This window comes from Seriola aureovittata, chromosome 6 (assembly GCF_021018895.1).
Source record: "Seriola aureovittata isolate HTS-2021-v1 ecotype China chromosome 6, ASM2101889v1, whole genome shotgun sequence".
NCBI classification, from domain to species: domain Eukaryota; kingdom Metazoa; phylum Chordata; class Actinopteri; order Carangiformes; family Carangidae; genus Seriola; species Seriola aureovittata.
In genome coordinates this window covers 20097460-20120193 of record NC_079369.1, presented here as the reverse complement: position 1 = coordinate 20120193, position 22734 = coordinate 20097460, and the positions used below count along the sequence as shown (strand labels likewise).

Below are 22734 nucleotides of genomic sequence, written 5' to 3'. Positions count from 1 at the left end.
AGGTTTACCTCTCCTACCACTGAACATATTCTGTTCTTTAAGATGGCAGGTTGTCCTGGGATTTGTTAATTTTTAAACTGTCACATTTGACTGATTTCAGGCTCCTTTACACCGCGGTTATCAGGCGTCTGAGACAAAAGCTGACAACAGCGAGAAAGGAATAATACGGCATAATGGCGCCTGTCAAACCTCAAACAGTGAGACAATGCAGAAAACCTGATATAATATTATGGTATTTATGTTTATTTCATGTAAAACGTGAGGAACATGAAATAAACATTTAAGCATTTGACATTTAAATCACATGCTTCATGTAATCAAGATTTATTCAAATTCATTTTTCACTGCATTTTGGCTTTTTTTGTTGTTTTTTTTTTACCACCTCATCCAAGCATAACATTTTTTTTTTTGTAATATGTGAAGTTGTTTTCTGAAGTTCTAATGTTTCCACTACTGTACATGAGAAGCTTCGAGTCTCTGTGGAGGCCAGACATTTTGACTATTGCTGGTATTGCTTTCCTTTCCTTCTGTAAATAAAGACGATTCTTCAGAACACATCTAAAAAAAAAATACTTTTGTCCTCGTCATTATTGTGTGTTACTGAGTTAATGTTTGTTACAAGAAGACAGTTTCTTACAAGCTCAGGACAGCTCTCTGGACGTGGCAACCTCCTCCCTTCCTGCAACACCTTCACCAGTCGGATGATGGTCATCTGACCGTGAGTTCGACCAATCATACTGAGGAAGAGCTGTGTGGGTGAGGACAAGGAGAGTTAGAGAGGAAACAACATATTCAATACGGGCTCTATTTCTATTGATATATGAAACATGAAAATGAGTACAGAGCTATAAAACACAGTCTTTGTGAGCCAGATGTAATAGCTTTTCCTATTTCATCGATTTAGCCTGTAACATTCACTTGACCTGTGCATTTCTTTGTTAGTACCTGCCCTCCAGTACTAGTCACAGGTCAGTCAGGATGACAGTGGCAGTTAAAAGCCTGATGTAAATGAAAGAGCCTCATGATAAACTAAGCTCTTATTTATTGGCACAGTTTGGACACAGCTCCTGGCCAAAGACCAACACCATCTGCCACAAATAAATGACTGTGTGTAATGCTGTGATTCATTTCTCTCTTTCTGCGAGACTGGTTCAGTATGTGTTATATGTATTTTTAATGTGTAATCATCCAGAAATCAGGAGAGCGCTGCACACTGACCGTCATTGGGCTCTTGGTGGAGTCACAGTAGGTGATGAGCTCGTACATCGTCACCCCGAAGGACCAGACGTCTGAGGCAAGGTAGAACTTACACTGGGTCAGACACTCTGGAGCATACCTGAAAAACATCAAGTGTAAGAGCATGAACTCTTGTTCAATTTAACATACAAACTTTCCCTGTTTTTCTATCACATACAGTATAGTATGACTTAAATATACAGCTATAATGCTTTTTCATATAGTATAATCACACACATACTATACTATACTATACTATACTATAATATACTATACTATACTATACTACAGACATACTATGATCTGCAATACTGAAAGAAAAGACAACAACAAATTTCCGATGCCCTCTCTCACATTTCATTCCGCTAAGGGAACTTTTACTTTTGTGAAAAATATATTTGCTTAAACCACCAATAACTGATGTTTTTTGGCTAACACAAAACTGATATACTTAAATATCAACTTTTAAATTAATATGGCAAAACTTCTTTGCAGACTTCCTTATTTTCATATCAAGCAGCTACAAAACATCATTTATTTGGAGTCGTGTTTCTCACCACCTGGTGAACTAAACTCCAACACTCATACTCCTTTTAGCTCTGTTTTTTGTCTCTACCAACTCCTGGCTCTTTAGCTGCCAAATACTCCACTATACTATAAAAAACATATATTAGGAATATTAAGGGCTTTTGTGGTTGAAAAGTTGTCCCTGGAGAACAAATGAAGAAATTATTTGTCGTTACCCTACACCTGCAAAGAATTTATGGATGTTTGATTCAAGAAACTACTACTAATGAAATCATACAGGTGTCCTTAATGACAAATGGACAGACTGTGTCGAATTTTACTTGACGCATATTTTCTAAAAAACACCAAAATACTTTTGGGAAACCAGAAACATGCTAGACTCTCTCAGAGGTCAGTGAACCAAGGTTAGAGTTTATTCTAAATAATCACACTATATTGTAATTTAATTTAAACAGAATCTCTTGTGATTATTCCAGCTCAGATTATACAAACCCAGTGCCTGGTGCTTAACACTACTCCACTGTTTCTCTGGTCATTCTCTGGTCATTACCTAATTCCTTCAATTCATTTCAGTGCTACCAAGTTCTTTATATTCATTTCCTTTGCTATATGTCACCTGACACCAGAGTCAATTCAATATTCGACTTTTAATTTGCTCCTGAATGGATCATCATTTTTCCATATTTTACAAAGTAATTCTCTCTTCAATTCAAATATTATCTGTCTGCAGTTAATTCATTTTCATTTAATGTCTCCCTCCCTTTTCTATTCCCTCCTTCCTTTTGCCAAGTCTTTCTTTTAACAATAAGATCTCAGCTATCATGGTGAGGTCTGAGAGGTTAAAATCTACAGTGCGTTTCTAACGTCCCTCCCCTTGACTCACCAGAAAACAGGGCTGTCGTGGTCGTCCTTGACAGTGTAATATCCATCATTGTCCTTGATGCTCTTGGTGAGGCCGAAGTCTCCGATCTTCACCGTCGTCTCGTTCTCCACCAGTACATTTCTGGCAGCCAGGTCTCGGTGGATGTAATTTTGAGATCCCAAATATTCCATTCCCTGAGAAAAAATAAATAAAAATAGACAGGGTCATTATCCAGAGTGATTGAAATGCGGCCTCTTGGCCTTGTGTTGTTTTAACTGAGCGACTGAAGTCTGGTGAGAGAGGAGCAGCCAATAACTTGCAGATTCAAACCTGATGCAGCATCTATTACCGGTAATTAAAACAATTCACACTGTTTCACTGATATCTACATCGTATTTGCTGCAACATAAAAACTTTTACGTCAACGAAACCTCCACAACATTTCTTTTCTGAGATGTTTTTGGCCAGTAACCATTTGAAGGTTCCTGTTCAACTTTATCAAATCATGTGACAATCACATGACTACTGTTTTGGAATGCAGCTCACCACCAGTATCTACGCAGGAAGTGTTAGAACATTAAAAAAAAAAAAAAGTTAGAGCGTGGCTTATTATTGACAGTAACTACACAGGAGTAAGGTGTTAAACATTAAAGACTGACAGCTGGTGTTTCACTGCGAGTTAAATGTCAACAGGTCTGAGGAAACAGCTCTGAAAACAAACTGCGTTACCTTGCATATCTGGACAGAGTAGCTGAGCAGGGTGCTGAGGTTGGTCTTGCTTTTGTTTCGGGGTAGATACTCCTTCAAACTGCCCAGTGGAAGATACTCCATAATCAGCTTAATGGCCTGACCACCTATAAACATGCAGTAATTCATGAGCAGACATAATGCTTTAATATAGAGAGAAAATGTGTGTGAGAGAGAGTGAGAGAGTGAGAAAGAGAGAGAGAGTGTGTGTGTGTCTGTGTGTGTGTGTGTGTGTGTGTGTGTCTGGTGACATCTATCCTTAAAGGCTTGCTCCTCTCTCAGCTGCTCTAAAAGGCACATTATAAATGTTTTTATAAATTTAAATCACCAATATGACCAAACGTTTTACTCAGCTGTCTAACTCTGAAATGTATTTACCATGCTTTTATTTTGAATGACTCAGCACCAAAGCAACCAGATGTGACATCTCAGGAAGACATTTTAGTGACAACAGTGCAGGTCCAACAACACACATGTGGGCTTCTACTTGTCTGTTGGTCAGTGTTTATGTGCATCTCTGTGTGTGTACACTCTGTCGATCTTACCTTCCTCTTGGCAAATGCCCTTGTATTTGACAATGTTTTCATGGTAGAGTGCCTTCAGGATGTTGATCTCGCTTGAGAGGTTGTTGCTCTGCTCCTCCCGGTTCTCGGGCTTCAGTGACTTCACTGCCACCGGCTCGCCAGTTCTATCTCCCCTCGGATCATATCGACACAGCTCTACCTTACCAAAGTGGCCCTGCACAAGGAACATGAGAAATTTAAGTTATTTGGACGATCATGTATTAGTTCTGCTCTACATGCAGCAAGAATTGTCTCTCATCGCTGTGTAAATACTTTCAGGTCTGCAACTGCTCTTTGTTCTGTCCACTGTATTTTCTTTAATCCCCACAGCTCATTTTAGGACATGCATCACCACAAGAATGCTAATACTCCTTGGGGCATTCTTCTAGTTCTCACAGTACAAAATGCACTAAAAGAAATGAGATTTAATGTAAAACACTTACCAATGTATCTTAACTAAATGGCCAAGTTGTTTTGTTTGCTTATTTGATCATTCTTATAAATGATCAAATCTGCTGTGCAGAGATAAACAAAGAAGCACGGCAGGAACAGCTTACCTCTCCCAGGTCTCTGATCTTCCGCAGGAACCTCTTTTCAAACACAGTCGGGTCCACCTCTGGTGTAGGTTGGGGTTTGATAGATGGATCTGAGAAATGAAAGAAAGAAAACAAATACATAAACCTGCTGGGTCTTCTCTTCAGCATCAGCTCGCTTGCATCATAGGAAGTCTATTGTGGTTGACAGTGTCAAAGTTTCCACCAAAATTTGGTTATGTAACTTTTCACTTGCTCTGGTTTCGACACAAATGGTTACTTTTACTGTGTCATTAGTTATTCAAGCAAATCTCATTCTGTATGACCATCATCAATGATTATAAAGTAGTTTATTTAACCTTCTTGAGTGATACTTGTAATAGACAAGTTTTAGTTAAGGTGGTTTTGTACCTGCCTTGGGATTTTAATAAGAAGATCAAGGGGTAATAAGCTTTAGCTTTAGCTTTAGCAAGACTGCAGTATCCAATTCTGACCAGCAGGTGGAAGAACAGAGTCTATTAAGTTGCCATGGGGCCCAGCTGAGGGGCAGATCAGCGATAATGCACCCAGTGAACTTCCTCATGAACACGAGTAAACAACCCTCTCTCTCTCTTTGCACTGTTTATGAGCTGCTGCTGCTGCTGCTGCTGCTAGGTGAGATACAAAACATGCAAAACATTCAGGTCGTATTCCAACTGAAAACAACCGCCTTGAATTTCTGAACCTGTACCTGCTTTTATCCTGTTCTGCAGTGTGCATTCCCAGACTGTTCAATTGTATCTTAATGGCTTACATTTCTGCATGCTGTTGAAGCAGGAAAGCTTGACACAAGGGCAATAACAAATCCAGAAACAATTGCTGTCTATGGTTTTGCTTCACATGTACACCAACCCAATTATACACAATTATGTATGTATACTATATATATATATATATATATATATAAAATTCTCGTAACACATACTTTTTTCCTCTAGCACATCAATGTCTCTGACGATAGCCCTGAAGAAAGGTCTCTTCTTGGGGTCGTAGTTCATGCAGTGGGTCATCAGTTCAGCCAGCTCTCTGCAGTCTGGGGTGGCCAGTTGGCACTCTCTTTCATAAAACCTCTCCTTCTGCTCAGCACAGAGACATGACAATGTGATTATTGATTTGTGTTAGTGGACAAGTCATTAAAAAGAGACAAGGAATATTTGGGATAGCCATCAACTTTGAGGGCATGATGTATGAATGATTATATACAGTCATGAGAAGTGCTTCTGTGTATGTGTGTGTGTGTGTCTCATACCTCGGTGAGTTTTTTCTCTTTGAGGGGGACCTCTCCATCATAGCAGATCTCCCACAGGGTGGTACCAAAGCCCCACTTGTCGGCTGCAATGCTCAGGGCAGACGAGCTCTTGACACACTCCGGAGAGATCCATGGGATACGATGCACACACTCTGGAGAGGCCAACAAAGTCCGAATTTAGCAACAGTGAAACAATTAAACACAGATTTGTTAAAGTCCTGTGGCGTCTACTCAAAACTATTTGGCTTAGTGAGCTGTAGGAGATACACTGGCTCAAATAATTAGGGCAAAATGTTTTTTAAGGTGTTCTGAATTGTGATGGTTTGACAGCACCAGTGTGAAGATGAGTGATGATCTCCTCAAAGACAAATCATGCCCCTCACAGTGGAATCATAGGAAATAATATCTTAACCTTTCGAACAAGCAAAGAAAATAAGTATTTCTTACACACAAATGGTGATTTGTGTCTTCTCATACATACATATATATATATATATATTCTTCATACATGGTTACACTTTATTTTCTGAAGATCGTTATTCTCTTTCTACATACTTAAGCTTGTAATGTAATATTGTGACAAGTCTGCATATACAACAGTGATTAAATATTACAAGAGAGAGATCCCGTCTCTGCTGAATGTGTAAACAAGTGACAGTTTGCTAACAAATGTGCCATATCAGCTTAAAAGATATGTCAGAGTTCTTTGCATAACTTGTTCCTGATGCCCAAAAACTGTAATTGCAGGTTTTAGTAGTAGTAGTAGTGCTAATTTTTTAAGTGGGAAAATATGATCCATATTATCACTTTGACCACAAGCAGACAAAATCTCCATGCTAAACACTTATGTCAAAGCACTGTTTGGGAGTAACCATAATCCAAACACCAACAGTAAAATACTGTGCAGCTCTGACAGGGCGACTGGGAGGGTATTTGGCTTAAAATGTTGAGCTGCCTCCACTGCATCTAAAAGGCATTGGCATCAGTTGACTGAAATATATCACTGACTGGAAGAAAAGGCGAATCTCCACGGTTGGCTTTTTGGCTCCAGAAATCCATAACATCAGATGAGGGGTGTGTGTTACCAAGTGCTTGCACCTCTGACTGGAACACAGAATGAATGACTGGAGGGAAACAGGATGAAGAGTAAAGAGGGAGAGAAGCAGTTAAGGGGCTGAATGGAGACTGGAATGGGAGTGGGAAAAGAGATAAGTGGGTGTAAGGGGAAGAAAGAAGGAAACAGAAAGAGCAAAAAGAAAGAAAGTGATGAAGTGATGCATAGATTGAAGGGTTTGAGAAAAGCAATCGGAGATTGCTGGGAAGAAAGGGAGTGTTCCCAGTGGGTTTCTGAGCACTTTATCCACTATGTGTTCAATCAAATCTATGTATGAGGCCATCGATGTGTAACTGGAAGACCGGTTGATAGGCAATGTGAAGAAGACAGAAGAAGAGTTCTGGGAACCGAGAGCGAGAGAGGCATATTCCCAAGAGTGTGCAGCAATGGACATTTGCACAGAAACATTTCCAGTCCGTCCTGTGGTTTGCTGATGCAACCACACTGTGTTATATCACACAACTTCTGGCTCTAATAGACAAACAGAAACATGAAGCGGGCATTTGAGGGGAACTGTGCAATCTGAGAAATGTCCTTGTTGTGTTGTCTTCCCTGAACTTAGATCTAGTTTTTACAAACCAAATTACAGACTGAGAGGGAAATGTAATTGATTTTGTGACAAATATCATTCCTATCACTATTTGCTTGATCCAAAATGTTCTTTCCTTCTATTTTATTTTTTATTGAGTTTTTCTGCATTCTGCAGTCCATCACAGCCATGTTTGAACTTGGCCATAATTTTGATGTCAACTAAACACCTTTAAAGTTTAGTCTTTCTCAAACAGTTGTGACGCTATCGCTGTGACATTTGTCCACAAACAGAGACACATAAACACTTAAGTATTCAGAACAGCCTTTGTGGTAATTTCCACAACATTAAATGTCTCCATGATCACATTTTGCCACGATGACAGACAGACAGACTCACTATCTCTGAGAAGTGCATAGAAGAAGTTACAACATGCATCTTATTAGTTCATACAGGTAAAAGCATGAAGCATATTTTGACATTACTTTGTTGTGGCTAGTCATCAGACTCATGTGATCAAGTCTCAACAGTAGTGTTTTCCACACAGTCTGTGTCATGGCCAAAATAGTTTCAAATATTTAATGAAGTTGTAAATTAGTTTTAATTGACCTTACAGCCAATTTTGTATCTTGGACTTCTAATTAGCTCTCAGAATGTATTTGAATCAACTAACCAATCAATTGTCCAAATTATTTGAGTTTAACTTTATCAGATATACTGCATGTGTTCTCCTTTTAGTTTTACTTTCATTTAAAGCTGATTCGTTAAGAAAATGGAAGCTATTGGGAAATTTTCCATGGGCAGCTATTTTACAGTCACTTAGGTTTCACTTTTAGTAACCGTGAAACAGGGTGTGTGTGTGTGTGTGTGTGTGTGTGCGTGTATGTGTGTGTGTGTGTGTGTGTGTGTGTGTGTGTGTGTGTGTGTGTGTGTGTGTGTTTTGTGCTCACCCTCTCTGGTGAGTACCGTGATTGGTATTCCTGGGTCGCTGAGCTTGATGAAAGGTCCTCCTTCATCGGTGCCCAGTCCGTCTCTGGCCAGCAGGATGTTCTTAGCACACACAAATCCATGGACCAGCTTTTTGTCCTCCTACAAACACAGAGACAAACACACATAATAAAACAAATGTATTAGTGCATAATCATGAGGGCATATTTTCAGATTAGGTTGAACATTGTGCAGGTAATGCCATCACTGTAAACTACACTTCCTTGGTTAAATCCCTATAATTTGTTTGTGTGTATTTGTGCTTTCCTCGCTTACCAAGTAGCTTAGAGCTGAGGCCAGCTGCTTGGCCACCTGGAACTTCCATGGTGTGCTGAGTTGACTCTGTTGTCTCCTCATAAACAGGTCCAGTGGTCCGAGTTGGACAAACTCCTCCACCATGATATCTTGTGACACAAAAAAAGGTTAAGACACGGCACCACATTCACATACACTCATGTGCCTATACTCTGCCTGTAATTTCCACTTACTCTCCAGGTGGCGGACACATACTCCATACAGCAGCACTATGTGTTTGTGGGACACTTGTCGCATCATGCTGGCTGTTTCGAAGAAGGCCTGTCAACACAAACACAAAGATGACTTCGGACATGGCACATTTCAAACACTTTTAGAATTTAAGATTTTGAAGAAGCTCGTCGATAATGTCAGTGTTAACTATGGTTAGAGGGTACAGAATGGATGTAGTCAAAGTCCTCATTAGATCAGGTGTGTAAGGATGAACTGTATCTGTGAGTGTGTCTCACCAAGGAGATGTCCCTGTGTCCAGAACCCAGCACCTTCAGGACCACCTTGAATTCTTGGAAGGATGAGTAACCTGCATCCTCGTCCTCCTCACTTTTCACCCTCAGTGTGCCTGAGTAAATGTTGGTTCTTGTGCCCAGGCCGAGGTGCTCCTCCTAGTTCACACAGCAGGGAGCACAGAAAGCAGAGTGTTGCGTAAAATACCTACATCCAGAATCCAAACTATGGCTACTATAAGAACAGGGTTTCTGCAGCCAAATTACAAGCTTTTAACAAATTCCACAGTTATGAAGATTCTGAAACTATTGTTCAATACATTTTCTGTCTAGAGGAACCCATATATAAAGTTTGTTTATTCCTTGTAAGCCATATCTGCTTGTGCATGCTTAAAATGAAAAGACAAGTACTTATAGGCAGACAGAAATAAATTCAGATATGTGATGTAGATGTGCAAATATGCAAAATAATAGACCAGTCCTGCAATAAATCTTCCTTTATGAAGCTTATCATGTTCAGTCTTTGTTGAAACTGTATTAAACAGATGTAAACTCAATACAGTTCAACAGCGCCACAAACTACAACCTCCAAAATGATCATACAGGTGAATCAACGGCTGTTTAATGATAACATTCATGAAGGAAGATCTATTGCAGGACTGCATTACACAGCAGTCGTTTCAGCTTAGTGTTTCAAATAAGCTAACAACTGAGTGTAAATATAACTCAACTGGTATACTTGTATAACTTGTATATATTGGGACTTTACTTTGTGGTACTCTTGGAAAAGGCTCCATTTATTCAAATTGTTTCATATTTGTTCAATATTTTGTCACCCTCATTTATATATACAAAACATGCAGCACACTGGAAGCTGTTAAAATGTTAAATGTTAATGTTAAAAATGCATTGGCAATCATTTAAAACTTTTTAATATATTATATGGAGTTACTTTTTCATTATTTATTTTGAGAATTTTACATCTTACATATTGACATCCTGTAACGTCATTATAAGAACTGCATTGCTGTTGCAACATGTGAGACAGACATGAAGTTGAGAGGGCATACCTGTTCAATCTCCTCCTTGAGAATGCGATGGAAGCTGAGCTGACTCTCCTCTATGGGTGTCTGAGGGGCCTGTGCTCTTTCTTTAGTGACCACCAGCAGGTTAGAAACCTCTGCAGCACAAACACAAGCACAGTCACTTTATACAGGGTCTTTATACACTGCTCAAAAAAATTAAGGGAACACTTAATCATCACAGTATAACACCAAGTCAGCTAAACTTCAGGGATATCAATCTGTCCATTTACAAGCACAAGTGATTGTGAATCAATTTCACCTGCTTTGGTGCAAATAATGATGATAAGAGATGCAATGGAGAGGCAAAAGCAAGAAAACCCCCAAAAAGTGTATGGTTTTGCATGTGGTTTTGCTCTCTCCTATCCTTCCTGACTGATTCTTCTCTAGTTTTGTGTTTTGCTAATGTCCTTGTCACTACTGGTAGCATGAGGCTACCAGTAGTGACAAGGATGGTGGGTCAGTGATGGTCCGGGGAGGCATATCCTTGGAGGCTCGCTCAGACCTCTATGTCATAGCCAACAGTACCCTGACTGCTGTTAGGTACCGGGATGAAAATCCTCAGAGCGATTGTCAGACCTTACACTGGTGCAGTAGGCCCTGGGTTCCTCCTGGTACAGGACAATGCACGGCCTCATGTGGCCAGAGTGTGTAGGCAGTTCCTGGATGACGAAGGCATTGATGCCATTGACTGGCTCTCACGTTCACCTGACCTAAATCCAATTGAGCACCTATAGGATGTTATGTATCGGTGCATCCAACGCTGCCAAGTACTGCCACAGACTGTCGAGGAGCTCACTGATGCCCTCATCCAGGTCTGGGAGGAGATCCCTCAGGACACCATCCGCCAACTCATCAGGAGCATGCTCAGAAGATGTTCGGAGTGCATCAGGCACACGGAGGCCTCACACACTATGTCACATTATGAGTTACCATAATGAAATTCACACAAGTTGTTCTCAATAAATTATACAATGTACATCAGTAAAGATTTTCAACCTAAATAACTTGTTCATCAAGATCCGATGTTTGATTTAAATTTTCCCTTAATTTTTTTGAGCAGAGTATGAAGTTGTATATGCTACAGGTGTATATTTACATAACTGCTGACCATTGTTAAAAGTAATAAGTGTTTTAGATTCTTCTGTTTAATCAACCTGCAGAGACGTGGTGATTGTGTTAGGTAATCCCTCACAGAGAATGTCACAGCAGCTTGTATTGTTGTCAAGGTAATGTTTCGATTGATTTGAAAAGTCTGCAGTGCATTCACACCACAACAATGAACTCTGAGAACAAATAAAACCTATAATGATAATAAATGTTGTTTGTAGTAAGGTAAATTTGGGTTGAAGTGTGTTTCGCAGCACCCAACAATGCCACAAATGTATGGGACTTCATATATGCACTGGTGTTCAGCATGAAAGCAAAACCGTGTTTACATGTGGTAAAACAAGCACTCAACAATTACGTCAATGTGGCAATGATGTGAACAGCTATTCAGGTTAGGTTACCAGACTGATTCAGTTTATTTTTTGTATATACAGAGCAATGTGTGGGAGGACAAACTTAAAATGGGACTGTGCCTGTTACCATACTATACGTGCATGTGGGTCTGTGCCTGTGTGTCTGTGGGTGTCTAATGTTGTGACAAAACCAGCACGCTGTGGTTTCAGGGAGACAGAGAAAAAAAGAAAAAAAAAGAGTATCTGCACTCAATCAGCTTCACCCTACATTCACCGTTAAAGATTGTTGTAGAGCAATGTTCCGTGACATGAAATCTGTGTTTTTATGCAAAAGCCAAACATAACATGCAACCACAGCTACCATCCAATATCACATATCACACTGCACCCAATCCTTAACAATTTGACCTAATTAAATCAAACCTTTATCATTTAGTCTGAGTTTAAGACTTGACAACATTCAAACCTTGCTTATGTCAAAAACCCAAATTCTAGAACAAATAGAGAAATTCCAGTCCACTCTCAAACCATGCAGTCCGTCTTTCATCCATTTGCCATTATATATTTATTTACAATGTTTTCAAGAGATCAAAACCATGCACCGAATCAAAAGAACAATAAGTAAGAGCAAACTGTTTCTATCTTATCTGGGGATGTAGGCATACCAAGTATTATTTGCTATTGTGGGAGCATGGATATTGCATAGCATCATAAATATTTGAACAGGAACAATAACACAGCACTATTATCTTTCTCTAAAGCAGATATAAGCCAAACTCTAAACCAAAACAACTGTGCATATAATAATCAACACCACACAACCCGAGACAAACATAAACAGCTCAACACATCCATTCGTGCATGCATACATGACTCCACCTTTCCCTAAGTGAAGTAAACACAAGAGTGCTAGTTTGGCTCCGGAAACCCACATTTACAACTCTCTTCCTCCGTGACACCATTTCACACAGACACACAGACACACAGACACACACTTATTGTTCCTGCCAGCACTGGTTCAGTTACCCTCAGCTAGTGGGGGACACAAATGCACAGACTTACACTCCACTCACAATTTTGTATGGAGGCAAAGCTTCGTCTCACAGATCTCTACAGGTTGAAAGGTTCAAGTTTATTGCACTTCTGACCCCACCCAACATCACTGTTAGGTGTGGTCTGTTGTACTTGTTACCACACCCAGCTGTGATGTAGCTCTGCACAAAGGAGTGCAAAGTGAAGTGTTGTACTGCACAGACAGAGGGTGCAGAGACTACTAGATGCCAAGCAGAATTTTCAGCCTGCTGTGGCATTTATCACTGTCATGACAGCTTTCATATGGACATTTTTACTATTTACTAATGACGCAACTTGCTGTAAACCAGTAAAATTTCTTGAAATAAGTTTGTGTGTGGCACTCACCCTTTCATTTCCAAATCTTTTATTTTACTGCATACCCTGTGTTGAAAACAACTGTTGGCTCTGGCTAGCTAATATAACACAGCACAAAAGCTCAGAGTCAAACAAGTAATAAATAACTGAAAATGTTACAAACGGCCACCAGATATACTCATTTCCGATTTATTATATTGATTAGCTTTATCTTCTCTAAACTCCATTATTGCTGTTGCTCTGCAGTATCTTGTAATATATGGACTGCAAATTACTTGAGTGTTTTTTCATTTTTCAATCTGAATAGAAAGAAACAAACTGAGCGGGGACGCATATGGTATGTTTTAGAGAAATACAACAGTTGTGCTGTCAGTCAGCCCTTTTGTCTTTAATTATTTAAAGCCCTTTAAATGCATGGCTCAACTCAGAATAATGGTCTGTGCTCAGAAAATCTGATCTGTCTGTTCATTTGGGTATTGGACATTATTGCATGTGCCTTGAGTAGATCACTTTTCTGCATTAAGATTACCTCTAGGCTGTGGGGGGCAGCAGCGGACCAGCTGGAACTGGAGGTTGTCGGTGCGAAGACTCTGGCCCTCCAGGTGCTCCAGCAGCTCCCTGAGAGTGGGCCGCAATGTATCAGTGCCGTACAGACGGTACCCATCAGAAGCCACTTCAATTTGGAAGTTCTTATAGTGGCGCACAGGACGAGACTCCCTCAGGTCAATCTGGTTGGAGAAAGAGGGGAAGGGCGAGAATAGTTTAAAAAAATGAAACAATGATAAAACAGAGTGGAAGGTCAAAGGTGAAACTGAAGTGAAGACAGTTTAAGTAAAAGTTAGCTTACAGTAAAGTTAACAAATGAAAACAGCCGAGTGGTACATGAAATGTGGAAGAGTTAGGAAGAACAGAGAGAGTGTGAGCATGAAAGGAAAATAGTAAACAGTGGCTATTTAGCAAAGACCCAGTGAGTCTGCTTTGTGAATGAGTTTGTGCAAGTGTTTCCTCCCATGCTGACTCATAACGCTACAGTGCACTGTAGAGACATGTCTTAACCTAAGCATCCTCTAATCCAATATAAAATAAACTATACAATATTTGGTTTGTTGCTTCTGTGTGAGTCATGCCCTCTGAACACAAGGCCTCTCCAGTGCATCCACTGGGATGCCTGTCATTACCTGTGGTTATGTACAGGATTCATTCCTATTGTATTTCACTATAGCCACAAAGCACTGCTCCATGTTCATAAGACTCACTTCCTGGCATGAGGCCATGAGGACAGATTTCTTAAGATGTTCTCATCTTACATCAGTTTTCCCTAAAACATTTTTATGAGAGTGGCCCGTAGTAATTTAACAGACACAACAACAATAGGGGTGGGTTTGATTTCAACAGCTGTGGCACCTTCCTGGAATAATATTTCAGTTTAATTTTATTAAAATTTTCAAACAGTTTTGGCTAGTGACCAGTGGTAATATTTCTATTTGTTTGCACTCTGAAAAAACTTAAGTCTACCTCAGTGCAGACCACAGTGATGATGATGTACTGGTAGTCGGTGCAGCTCCAGCGCAAGATGTAGGTGCCCTCCTCGTTGCCCTCTTGACGCAGCTTGTGGATAGCATACTCCGTACTGGAGAGAGTAAAACACAATAAATGGGAGTATTAGTTTGGTTTTTATCAAAAGTAGATTGAAGGTTTTAAGAGAGTTGAGCTACAAAGTGATTGCTAAAATTGATTGATGACTACACTAGTTTATCAGGAGCAGTAACAAAAACAACATTTAGACAAACCATGCTACATGCTACAATGAAAAGTTCTATGGGTTAACTATGAGGATGACAATAACCTTTATCAGAAAACCTTCACTTAGGCTGACTTTAAAAAGCTGAGAGTGATCTCTGTGCAGGGGGAGGTAGAAGCCAGGTAGGGTAAAACCAAATTACCAGCAGTTACAGATAGTTTATGATGGATGTGTGTATCTAAAAAGACCACCTGTGTCTAGCAAAAGCGTTTTTTAACAGAGACATGCTCACACACACATCCCAGCAATAAAGCTGCAAGTACAAACCAGATGGGTCCATGGCAGCCATCGTTGATGTTGTGCACCACTGAAGCAGGGGCCACCTCCTTGCACAGGTAGTGGTGGGCATCCACTGTCAGCCTGAAATACCCGTCCACAAGGGCTGCAAAGGACAGAGCCTCAGCACGAGAAACCATTTGCATCTCCTGAAAAGAGAAAAGACCAGGGAAGTCAGATCAAGAGACAGAGGGAGACAAGATGTGATCAGAGTATCAGCTATTATAAAGCCGCAATACTCCTGAGGCCTATCTGAAAGAGCTGTGATGTATTATAAAACTAATTCCCATTTTCAAAAGAAGGTTTATATCACCATCAGTAATGACTAATGGCATGCAGGAGGAGACAGCTGTGCTCCAACAAGTTAATGATCCAATTGGTCACATAAACTATTATGGCTGTACTAAGACACATGGTATTTACTGTGAGTGACCAGAAGGTCATTGTAACAATGAAGCCACAGGAACTTAGTACAATCAATCATCTTCAAAGTAATATTTTTAATACCAAAACATTTAGAAAATGTTTGTGTTCGAGTGCAAATTCTGGTGTTAAATATGTACGAATGTAGAAATTGACAATTGATGCAGTTACACCCTGTGTTGGAAAAGACAACTGTTAAAAATAAACATGTAAAGTCCAACTGAGGTAAGGAAAAGGATTCAGGTGTAATTGACATTACAGAGGTTGATCCCACATGAACTACAGTGCACTTTGATTTGTTTGCATGTCTGTCTCACCATCCTCTTGTTGTCCTGTCTATAGATGGTGACCGTTGCCTCTTTGATGACAGTGTGTGTGATCTCATGGAAGTCACAGAACACCACCCAGCCTTCTTTTGTCTCTTTGTTTTTGTCATTTTCCTGTTTTCTTTCATTTTCTTTCTCTGTTTTCAGTTTGTTCTTCTTTGACTTGCCCTTTTCTTTGGAGACCACCTAATTTAAAGATAAACATAGCAGACATACACACAAGTTATACAAGAAAAAAAACATGAATATAAGAGATTTGTCTGTCACTGAAAGTTCACCACTGTGAAACTAGAGATCCCTGAGGTATTACTCAAACACTGTTTCACTCACTGCAGCAGGCTTCTTCCTCCAGGAAATGCCAGTGGTACCAGTAACCAGGACTTGCATGTCGCTGCTTGCCTCCATGTTCTGACTCTGGCTCTGGCTTTGCCCTTGGCTCTGGCTGTACCCTAGAAAGAGCAAGCAAACATTATATCGCAGCAGTTACACATCTAGACTAAATATTTTAATGCTTAATGGTTTTAATGTTTTTGGAAAATCTGGCAGTGATTATTAAGCAACGGGTCAAATCAAGGTCTTATTTGCTATGGTTACTGTATGTTTATATTGAAAGAAGATTCTGATCTTAAATAGGTTACTCAAACCATCCAGTTCTGCATCAGTGGTTGAAAACTTCACATACTGGTTAGAATCATCAAGGGTCTGGTCTACTATGTGATAAGTGGGCTGGTGTGACGTGTAAACATCTTTTTTCTTTCACTTTTGCTTTTCACCATCTGCACTAAGTCACACAATGTTTTTGGTATATTTGGTGTGTCAACAATGTTCAAACTCTTTTTTTTTTTTTTTTTAGAACTGTGGTTGGGACCCTGCAGGTAAACATACCAAAACTAACCACTATCACTTAATCGCTATAATCCAATACATCTTATTTGTGACAAACATTGGAATAGGAATATAAAAACACATTAACTCAGTTTTGTGGTAGAGTAGTAACTACATTTTGTCACATCATGCCAATAATGATCATTTTATCAACCTCCCTCTCTTGATTTGCCACAGCAGTTTTTCCCCAGTTGTTACTACATGGACTCCCACAGGGATTATTTTAGTAAACAAAGAGTTTAGTCTATAATCTCCTGTAATTCTAGTAAAACTACATCTGAAACAAGAACCCACACTGAGCTGTTGTATTCACCAATCCTGACACAGGTTGAGAATACGGATGTTCATTTTGAATTTTTTCCCTGAACGATAGCCAGCACTCGTTAACTGACCATTAACCAACCATTAACCGACCAAGATTACAATGTACTATTTAAAATAGATGAGGGTATGTAACCCGTTAAAATATACCAATACACCAGGGTTAAAGGGGACCAGAATGATCTAGAGTATCTAAACAGAGAGCTAGACAGATGAGCACCCACACAGGCAGGAGAGAAGCCCCTCCCAGCAGATCATCACACAAGGCGATGGTCCTTTTAACTTAAAAATCATTGTTGCAAAAGAAGCAACATCCCACTGATCCAGGTTATAAATTCATGAGGTTATTATAAAGATCAGCTCTACATGTGATTAAAAAAAAAAGCAGAGGAGAAGAATCGCTTGTTGATCAGCGCAGAGCGATGCGCTTCTGTTGTGAACAGCCAGACTACTGCTCATGCAACACAATGGCAGATTGGCATAAAAAATCAATCAATCAAAATAAAATAATCTGGCCAAGTCTAACTCAGTCCTCAGCATAGCAGACAGCATGCCTACTGTTTTCTATTGAGAAATAGCAACATGCTGTGATGTTGTGGGGTTAGTCTGGCGAGCAGTCTGTGAGACCCGCAGCAGAGAATATCCAAAATTCTTATTGTTGGTTAACGGTTCATCTTAATTATCAACAGCCCTCATTGACAATTCAAAATCATGGGCACTGGCTCATCATCTTCCTGACGGCTTACCATGGTAACCTCCATTGTAGACCTCTCCTTCCTGTGTGACACTAAGCAAGATGGGCTCAAGTAGCTCGCTGCCCAGGCCGCTGGTCAGGCCCTCCAGAGTGGCCAAGTACTTAATCTTCAGGTCATACGGTGTGATGTTGCTGTCCTTAACAGTGCGGCGGTTGAATTCGCTGAGGAATTTCTTGAAGACGTTGTTGATGCGGATGCGTGTCAGAAAGTTGCGCTGCTTAATGTTGCAGTTCAGGGATTCTGGGATAAAACGCTTGTAGCTGGTGGGATTAAAATAAAAAGACAGGCATTTATACTCAACTTGCAGCATTTAAATCCTTAGCTTTGTGCAAGTGTTTTGAAGGTAAGGAAAAATAATGTGTCCTATACCCTCTCAGAAACTATGAATTCAAGAGTACTTGAGCTACTTCCTGTGATATGGACAACTGTTTTTGAGAGAAGGACATGAGCAAAAGGGTGTCAGGTGTAGCTGAAAAATCAGATGACAAAATATGGAGTATCATATGCATATGTAGTTTTCGCATGAAGAGAATTTATCCTGGAAACGGCTACAAATCACACTGCCTCCACCAAATATCTCAATTCATTATTTCTGTCTGTCCTGTTTCACTTTAAAAGCAGAGCATTTCTGTCATTGGATTTGTACTATAAAAAACACCAATCGAGAGAGACAACTCAGTGCCACCTGACTTGTTAAGAAGTTTAGTCAGTCAACTTTTGAGATATTACTGTCACCATAAATAAGACAACATCTTTGGAATTCTGAGAATGCTCTGAAATAAACAACTATCCGTTTTCCCCAGCCTGTGAATATAACCATTGGAATTCACATGAGAGATAGTGTTTGTTGTTCCACCCCCTGTGGAGGTGCAAATGCCTGTTTTTTGGGACAACAGGTGCTTGTGGGCTGAGCACTCACATGCCCTTGAAAAGGGACACTTGGAGCAAGCAAGCAGATGTCAAATAATTTCACAAGATGGCACTGGAAGGCTCAAGTCACTGTCTCTCTTGAATGTGGGTGTAATTTTAAGATCTTAATCATACGTCTGTGGAAGCCGCACCATCCAGACTTGTTTACAAAATCAATGATTCAAACACATGCCATAATGTGTGTGTGTGTGTGTGTGTGTGTGTGTCTGTGTGTGTGTGTCTCTGTGTATTACCTGATTTCATGGGAAGCATTGGGCACGGACATGTTAATGGTATAGTGAGTGATGGCGAGCACAGCCATGCCCAGACATTCGTTTTCTATCTCATGCTGCTCTGCTTCTGACTGGGACATCCTCAGTGGAGCCACACCCTTTTGAAAGTCATGCTGGCCCTGAGCAATAAACAAATGTTTGTTTGTTGTATTTAGAAGGAAAGCAAACATAGCAACACATCAAACACATAACATAACCACCTAAAAAGAACTCCTTTTGAGATTAGAGATTGCAAAATATCCTGTATGACTAGGTGCTTAATGTTGCATACAAATACTGTCAAGATGAAATTAAGAAACATTCACAGGATATTGTATTTTTTATATTTTGGACAACTGACAGGTCAGTGAAGTTGTTATTTGTGGTTTGGTTTTATCTTTATCAAGAAGGAATTTAACCGTCATCAGTGGCTCTAAATTAAACTAAAGGGTATGCTGTCTATCGCTGACCTGAAATGCACTTCCTGATATTGTTACATTTCCTCCCAGCTGTTGATGTTTTGAAACTCAACTGTGAACTGAGTTGATGTTTGAGCTCTAAAACAGAATGTACTTTCAAAACTATATCAAAGGAAGAAATAATAAATACACAAATATAAAAAAATGTTTTCGATGGAGTCAAATATTTTTTAGGTGATCTGCCCAAATATATTATGAACAACAATATGAGAGCAATGCCAAAAACACTCCCATGACAATATGAAGAGAGTCATTAGTAACTTATTATAACTAAGGACTTTTTCTGAATAAATCATTTAAAGCTGATGCAAGGGCACACCTGGGCAAACAGGTAGTCTAGAGATGCAGCATCCAGTAGGGGTGTTCCCTCTGGTGTTTTCTGTGGGCTAAGTCCTCCTCTGAGTTTACTGATGCAGTGTCTCCAAACTGGAGACTCTCCTTCAGTGGTGCCATGCCAATTTCTGAAATAAAACCTGACAGGAGAGAAAGAGAGACAGGTTGAAAAAATGAATACAAGGTGTGCATGCTTGAACTTTTTATTCTTAAATTTAGTTAAATCTAACAAGTCTCAGTTTTGAAATTACTGCCTGAAAGGAAGTGTTCATTTACAAGGTAGGCCTTGAGTCTGCATTGATGGCATCTTAGCCTCTGATGAAAGAGATGACTTCAAGAGGAAGTGCTCTATTGCGTCCTGTATTGTGTTCAGTTACTGGAGTGTAAAAAATGTCTGAACTGAACATTAATGTCCATTAATGCTCATTTTGTCAGCTCCACTTTGATTTTTCATGCAAAAAAATCAACCAGTGAGTTAGACTTTCAGTGCTGGGCAACATCTAACTTTCCTTTTAGGCTTTGACCTATTTTCTTGTTTTTGCTGAAATTAAGCAATTTTTAAGCTAGCCTGCGCTTTTCAGAGGAAATTTGTGATCTGATGTCTGTATACCTTCCTATACCAACAGCACAACATGGGTAGTGGAAGGAACTGTTGTGAAATGACATGTTTCATAACATAATATTTGACTGAATGAAGACATCTCTATTCAAGCCTTAAACATACACTATGTAATTTTCTGCCACTGTGGGGTCTCTCAATCAAAACAATACCCAATGTTCAGGAGGCTTTTACCATGAGCTGAATTATCTGCAGAGGTCTCCTCCTCTCCAAAACAATTGCACCAGGTGATTAAAACCAGTAAAAACACTGAATAAAGCAGTTTCACCTTAAAAATCTTCCCAGAGTTGCTGTGAGCCAAGCTACCACTAACGTTTGCACAGCTTGTTTTTCTGATAACTTATGATGTTCAAGACCTAATATCCTTCTTCCGGTAAAAATATATAGTTAACAACAACAAAGACCAAAAAAGTCTATCATAAAAATGTGGCTTAAAACTGGATGAAAAGTTCATTCTGACAGCTTCTGGCAGACAACCACAATACTGACGCATCCACAAAGGGAATATAACGCCGCTGACAGCCGAGCAAATTAAATGTTGCCTGTTACCTTGATTAAAATTACGAAAATTGCAGAAAACTTTTGGGGATAATGTAAGTAACACAATTCAAAAGAAATATATAACAAAGTTAAATTTTAATGCTGAAAAGTTTATATTTTTCTTTTTTGCAATTTAGCAAACCAAAATCAGATATTAAACATGATAGACATAGACAGACTGTTTGCGTCTTTTGACTTTCTGAAGGAGAGGTTTGGATTGTCTCACTCACATTGTTTTTGTTATCTGCAAGTTAGGCACTATGTCCGATCCAAGATTCACAATTTGGAAACCCTCCCAGAGGAACATATTTTCTTTGATATTCTGCAGAGTCCTCCGGGGCATCCAAGGCATTTACTCTCTAAGCGCGTGTATTTGATGGTTGTGAAATAGCTTCTACTGTAAAGGTCAGAGAGGTTTGGAAGGAGGAACTGTGTATTATCCTATCCAACACTGTGTGGGACAGGAGTCTACATATAATACAGTCCTGCTCCATTAACAGACACCAACTAATTCAATTTAACTATTTGAAACTCAAATCTTTGTTACACAAGATTTGTGTAACCTGTCTCACCACTGTGTGACAGGTGTCAGGTGTCTGGCTCTGCCCTTCATTAGCAGGATTTTGGTCTAAAATATTTGACCGGTATTCAAAGGCCTATAAGAGACTTTTCTAAACAGTAGCTGAACTTGCCATTCTTGGCTGCTCGCAATCCACTGGACACCTCCCTAAAGTCATACAACTGTCTCTCACTTTGGGGATGATTGTCACCAAGCGGCTAATCTTGCATGAATGGAAATGGATGATTCCTCCTTCCTTTCAAAGATGGATGGCTGACATGATCTCAGTCATACAGATGGAAAAACTCTTGGGACCCCTTCCTTGCCCACCTGGAAAAGGCCAGTGTGGGACGATCCACGGCTCCTGCCAGAGACTCTAAGTACAGCACTATTAAGCACTTTATTCAAGTAGCAGCCACCCGATGTTATTTTTGTTTCAATTTTTGCATATGTATGCGTCTGATTCATGTACATGTCTGGGCCCATTGTTTGTCTTGTTGTATATCTTACCATTATATGTTATGTTCAAAATGCAAATAAATAAAATATTTAAAAAATATATATTTAAAATTTAAAAAAAAAAACATGATAGACATTTTACCAACCAAACATCACTATGTTGCATTGTCTTTGGCCAAGAGGACTACTGTGCCTAAATAGAGTCATATGGACCTGGTAGCATGTCTGTAGACTTTTTTTTTTTTTTTGCCTTGATGGAAATCCATTCTGCTGGCACTGGCATCCCTCTGAGTGTGTATTTGCGTTGAACATTTGTTTATACTAAAGATTGTGTGTATATCAAGACTTGACCACAATAACCTTGTTTGGAAGACTGCACTACAGTAGGCAAAGCAGGCTGCAGCAAGACTCACAGGCTCTGTGCATACTTGCTTTTCTCTCTCCACTAGCTATTGTCAAAGCAGAGCAAAGAGAAAGAGGAAGTGTAACTGAGACCACAGCAATGTGTTTTTTTCCCTCTTTGCATAAAGTGCTACCAAACTTGTAGAATGGATTCTATGGAGGAGGGACTTGACTTGCTTTGAAATAATCCAGTCAGGAAAATATGACACTCTTGGTATTGGTGTATTACCAAAGGTTTAAAACAACTCTCTCTGAAGTACTGATAACCTTCATCTCTAGTTGAATTTTAAAGATTG

At 39.6% G+C, this 22734-nt stretch overlaps 1 protein-coding gene across 1 annotated transcript in view; it reads right to left on the bottom strand.

The window, feature by feature from the left end:
* jak1 (Janus kinase 1) overlaps positions 1–22734 on the bottom strand; it is a 38252-nt gene that overhangs the window by 3477 nt on the left and 12041 nt on the right. The window contains exons 4-24 of the mRNA XM_056378168.1: positions 19846–19999; positions 19030–19187; positions 17858–18126; positions 16236–16354; positions 15897–16091; positions 15148–15305; positions 14595–14709; positions 13609–13807; positions 10216–10325; positions 9152–9304; positions 8876–8963; positions 8664–8791; positions 8351–8489; positions 5758–5909; positions 5434–5584; positions 4494–4582; positions 3919–4111; positions 3356–3480; positions 2648–2820; positions 1219–1336; positions 638–748 (exon numbers count right to left, since the gene is read on the bottom strand). Coding sequence (XP_056234143.1) covers positions 638–748; positions 1219–1336; positions 2648–2820; positions 3356–3480; positions 3919–4111; positions 4494–4582; positions 5434–5584; positions 5758–5909; positions 8351–8489; positions 8664–8791; positions 8876–8963; positions 9152–9304; positions 10216–10325; positions 13609–13807; positions 14595–14709; positions 15148–15305; positions 15897–16091; positions 16236–16354; positions 17858–18126; positions 19030–19187; positions 19846–19999 — 3097 coding nt within the window. The remainder of the gene's footprint in view (positions 1–637; positions 749–1218; positions 1337–2647; positions 2821–3355; positions 3481–3918; positions 4112–4493; positions 4583–5433; positions 5585–5757; positions 5910–8350; positions 8490–8663; positions 8792–8875; positions 8964–9151; positions 9305–10215; positions 10326–13608; positions 13808–14594; positions 14710–15147; positions 15306–15896; positions 16092–16235; positions 16355–17857; positions 18127–19029; positions 19188–19845; positions 20000–22734) is intronic.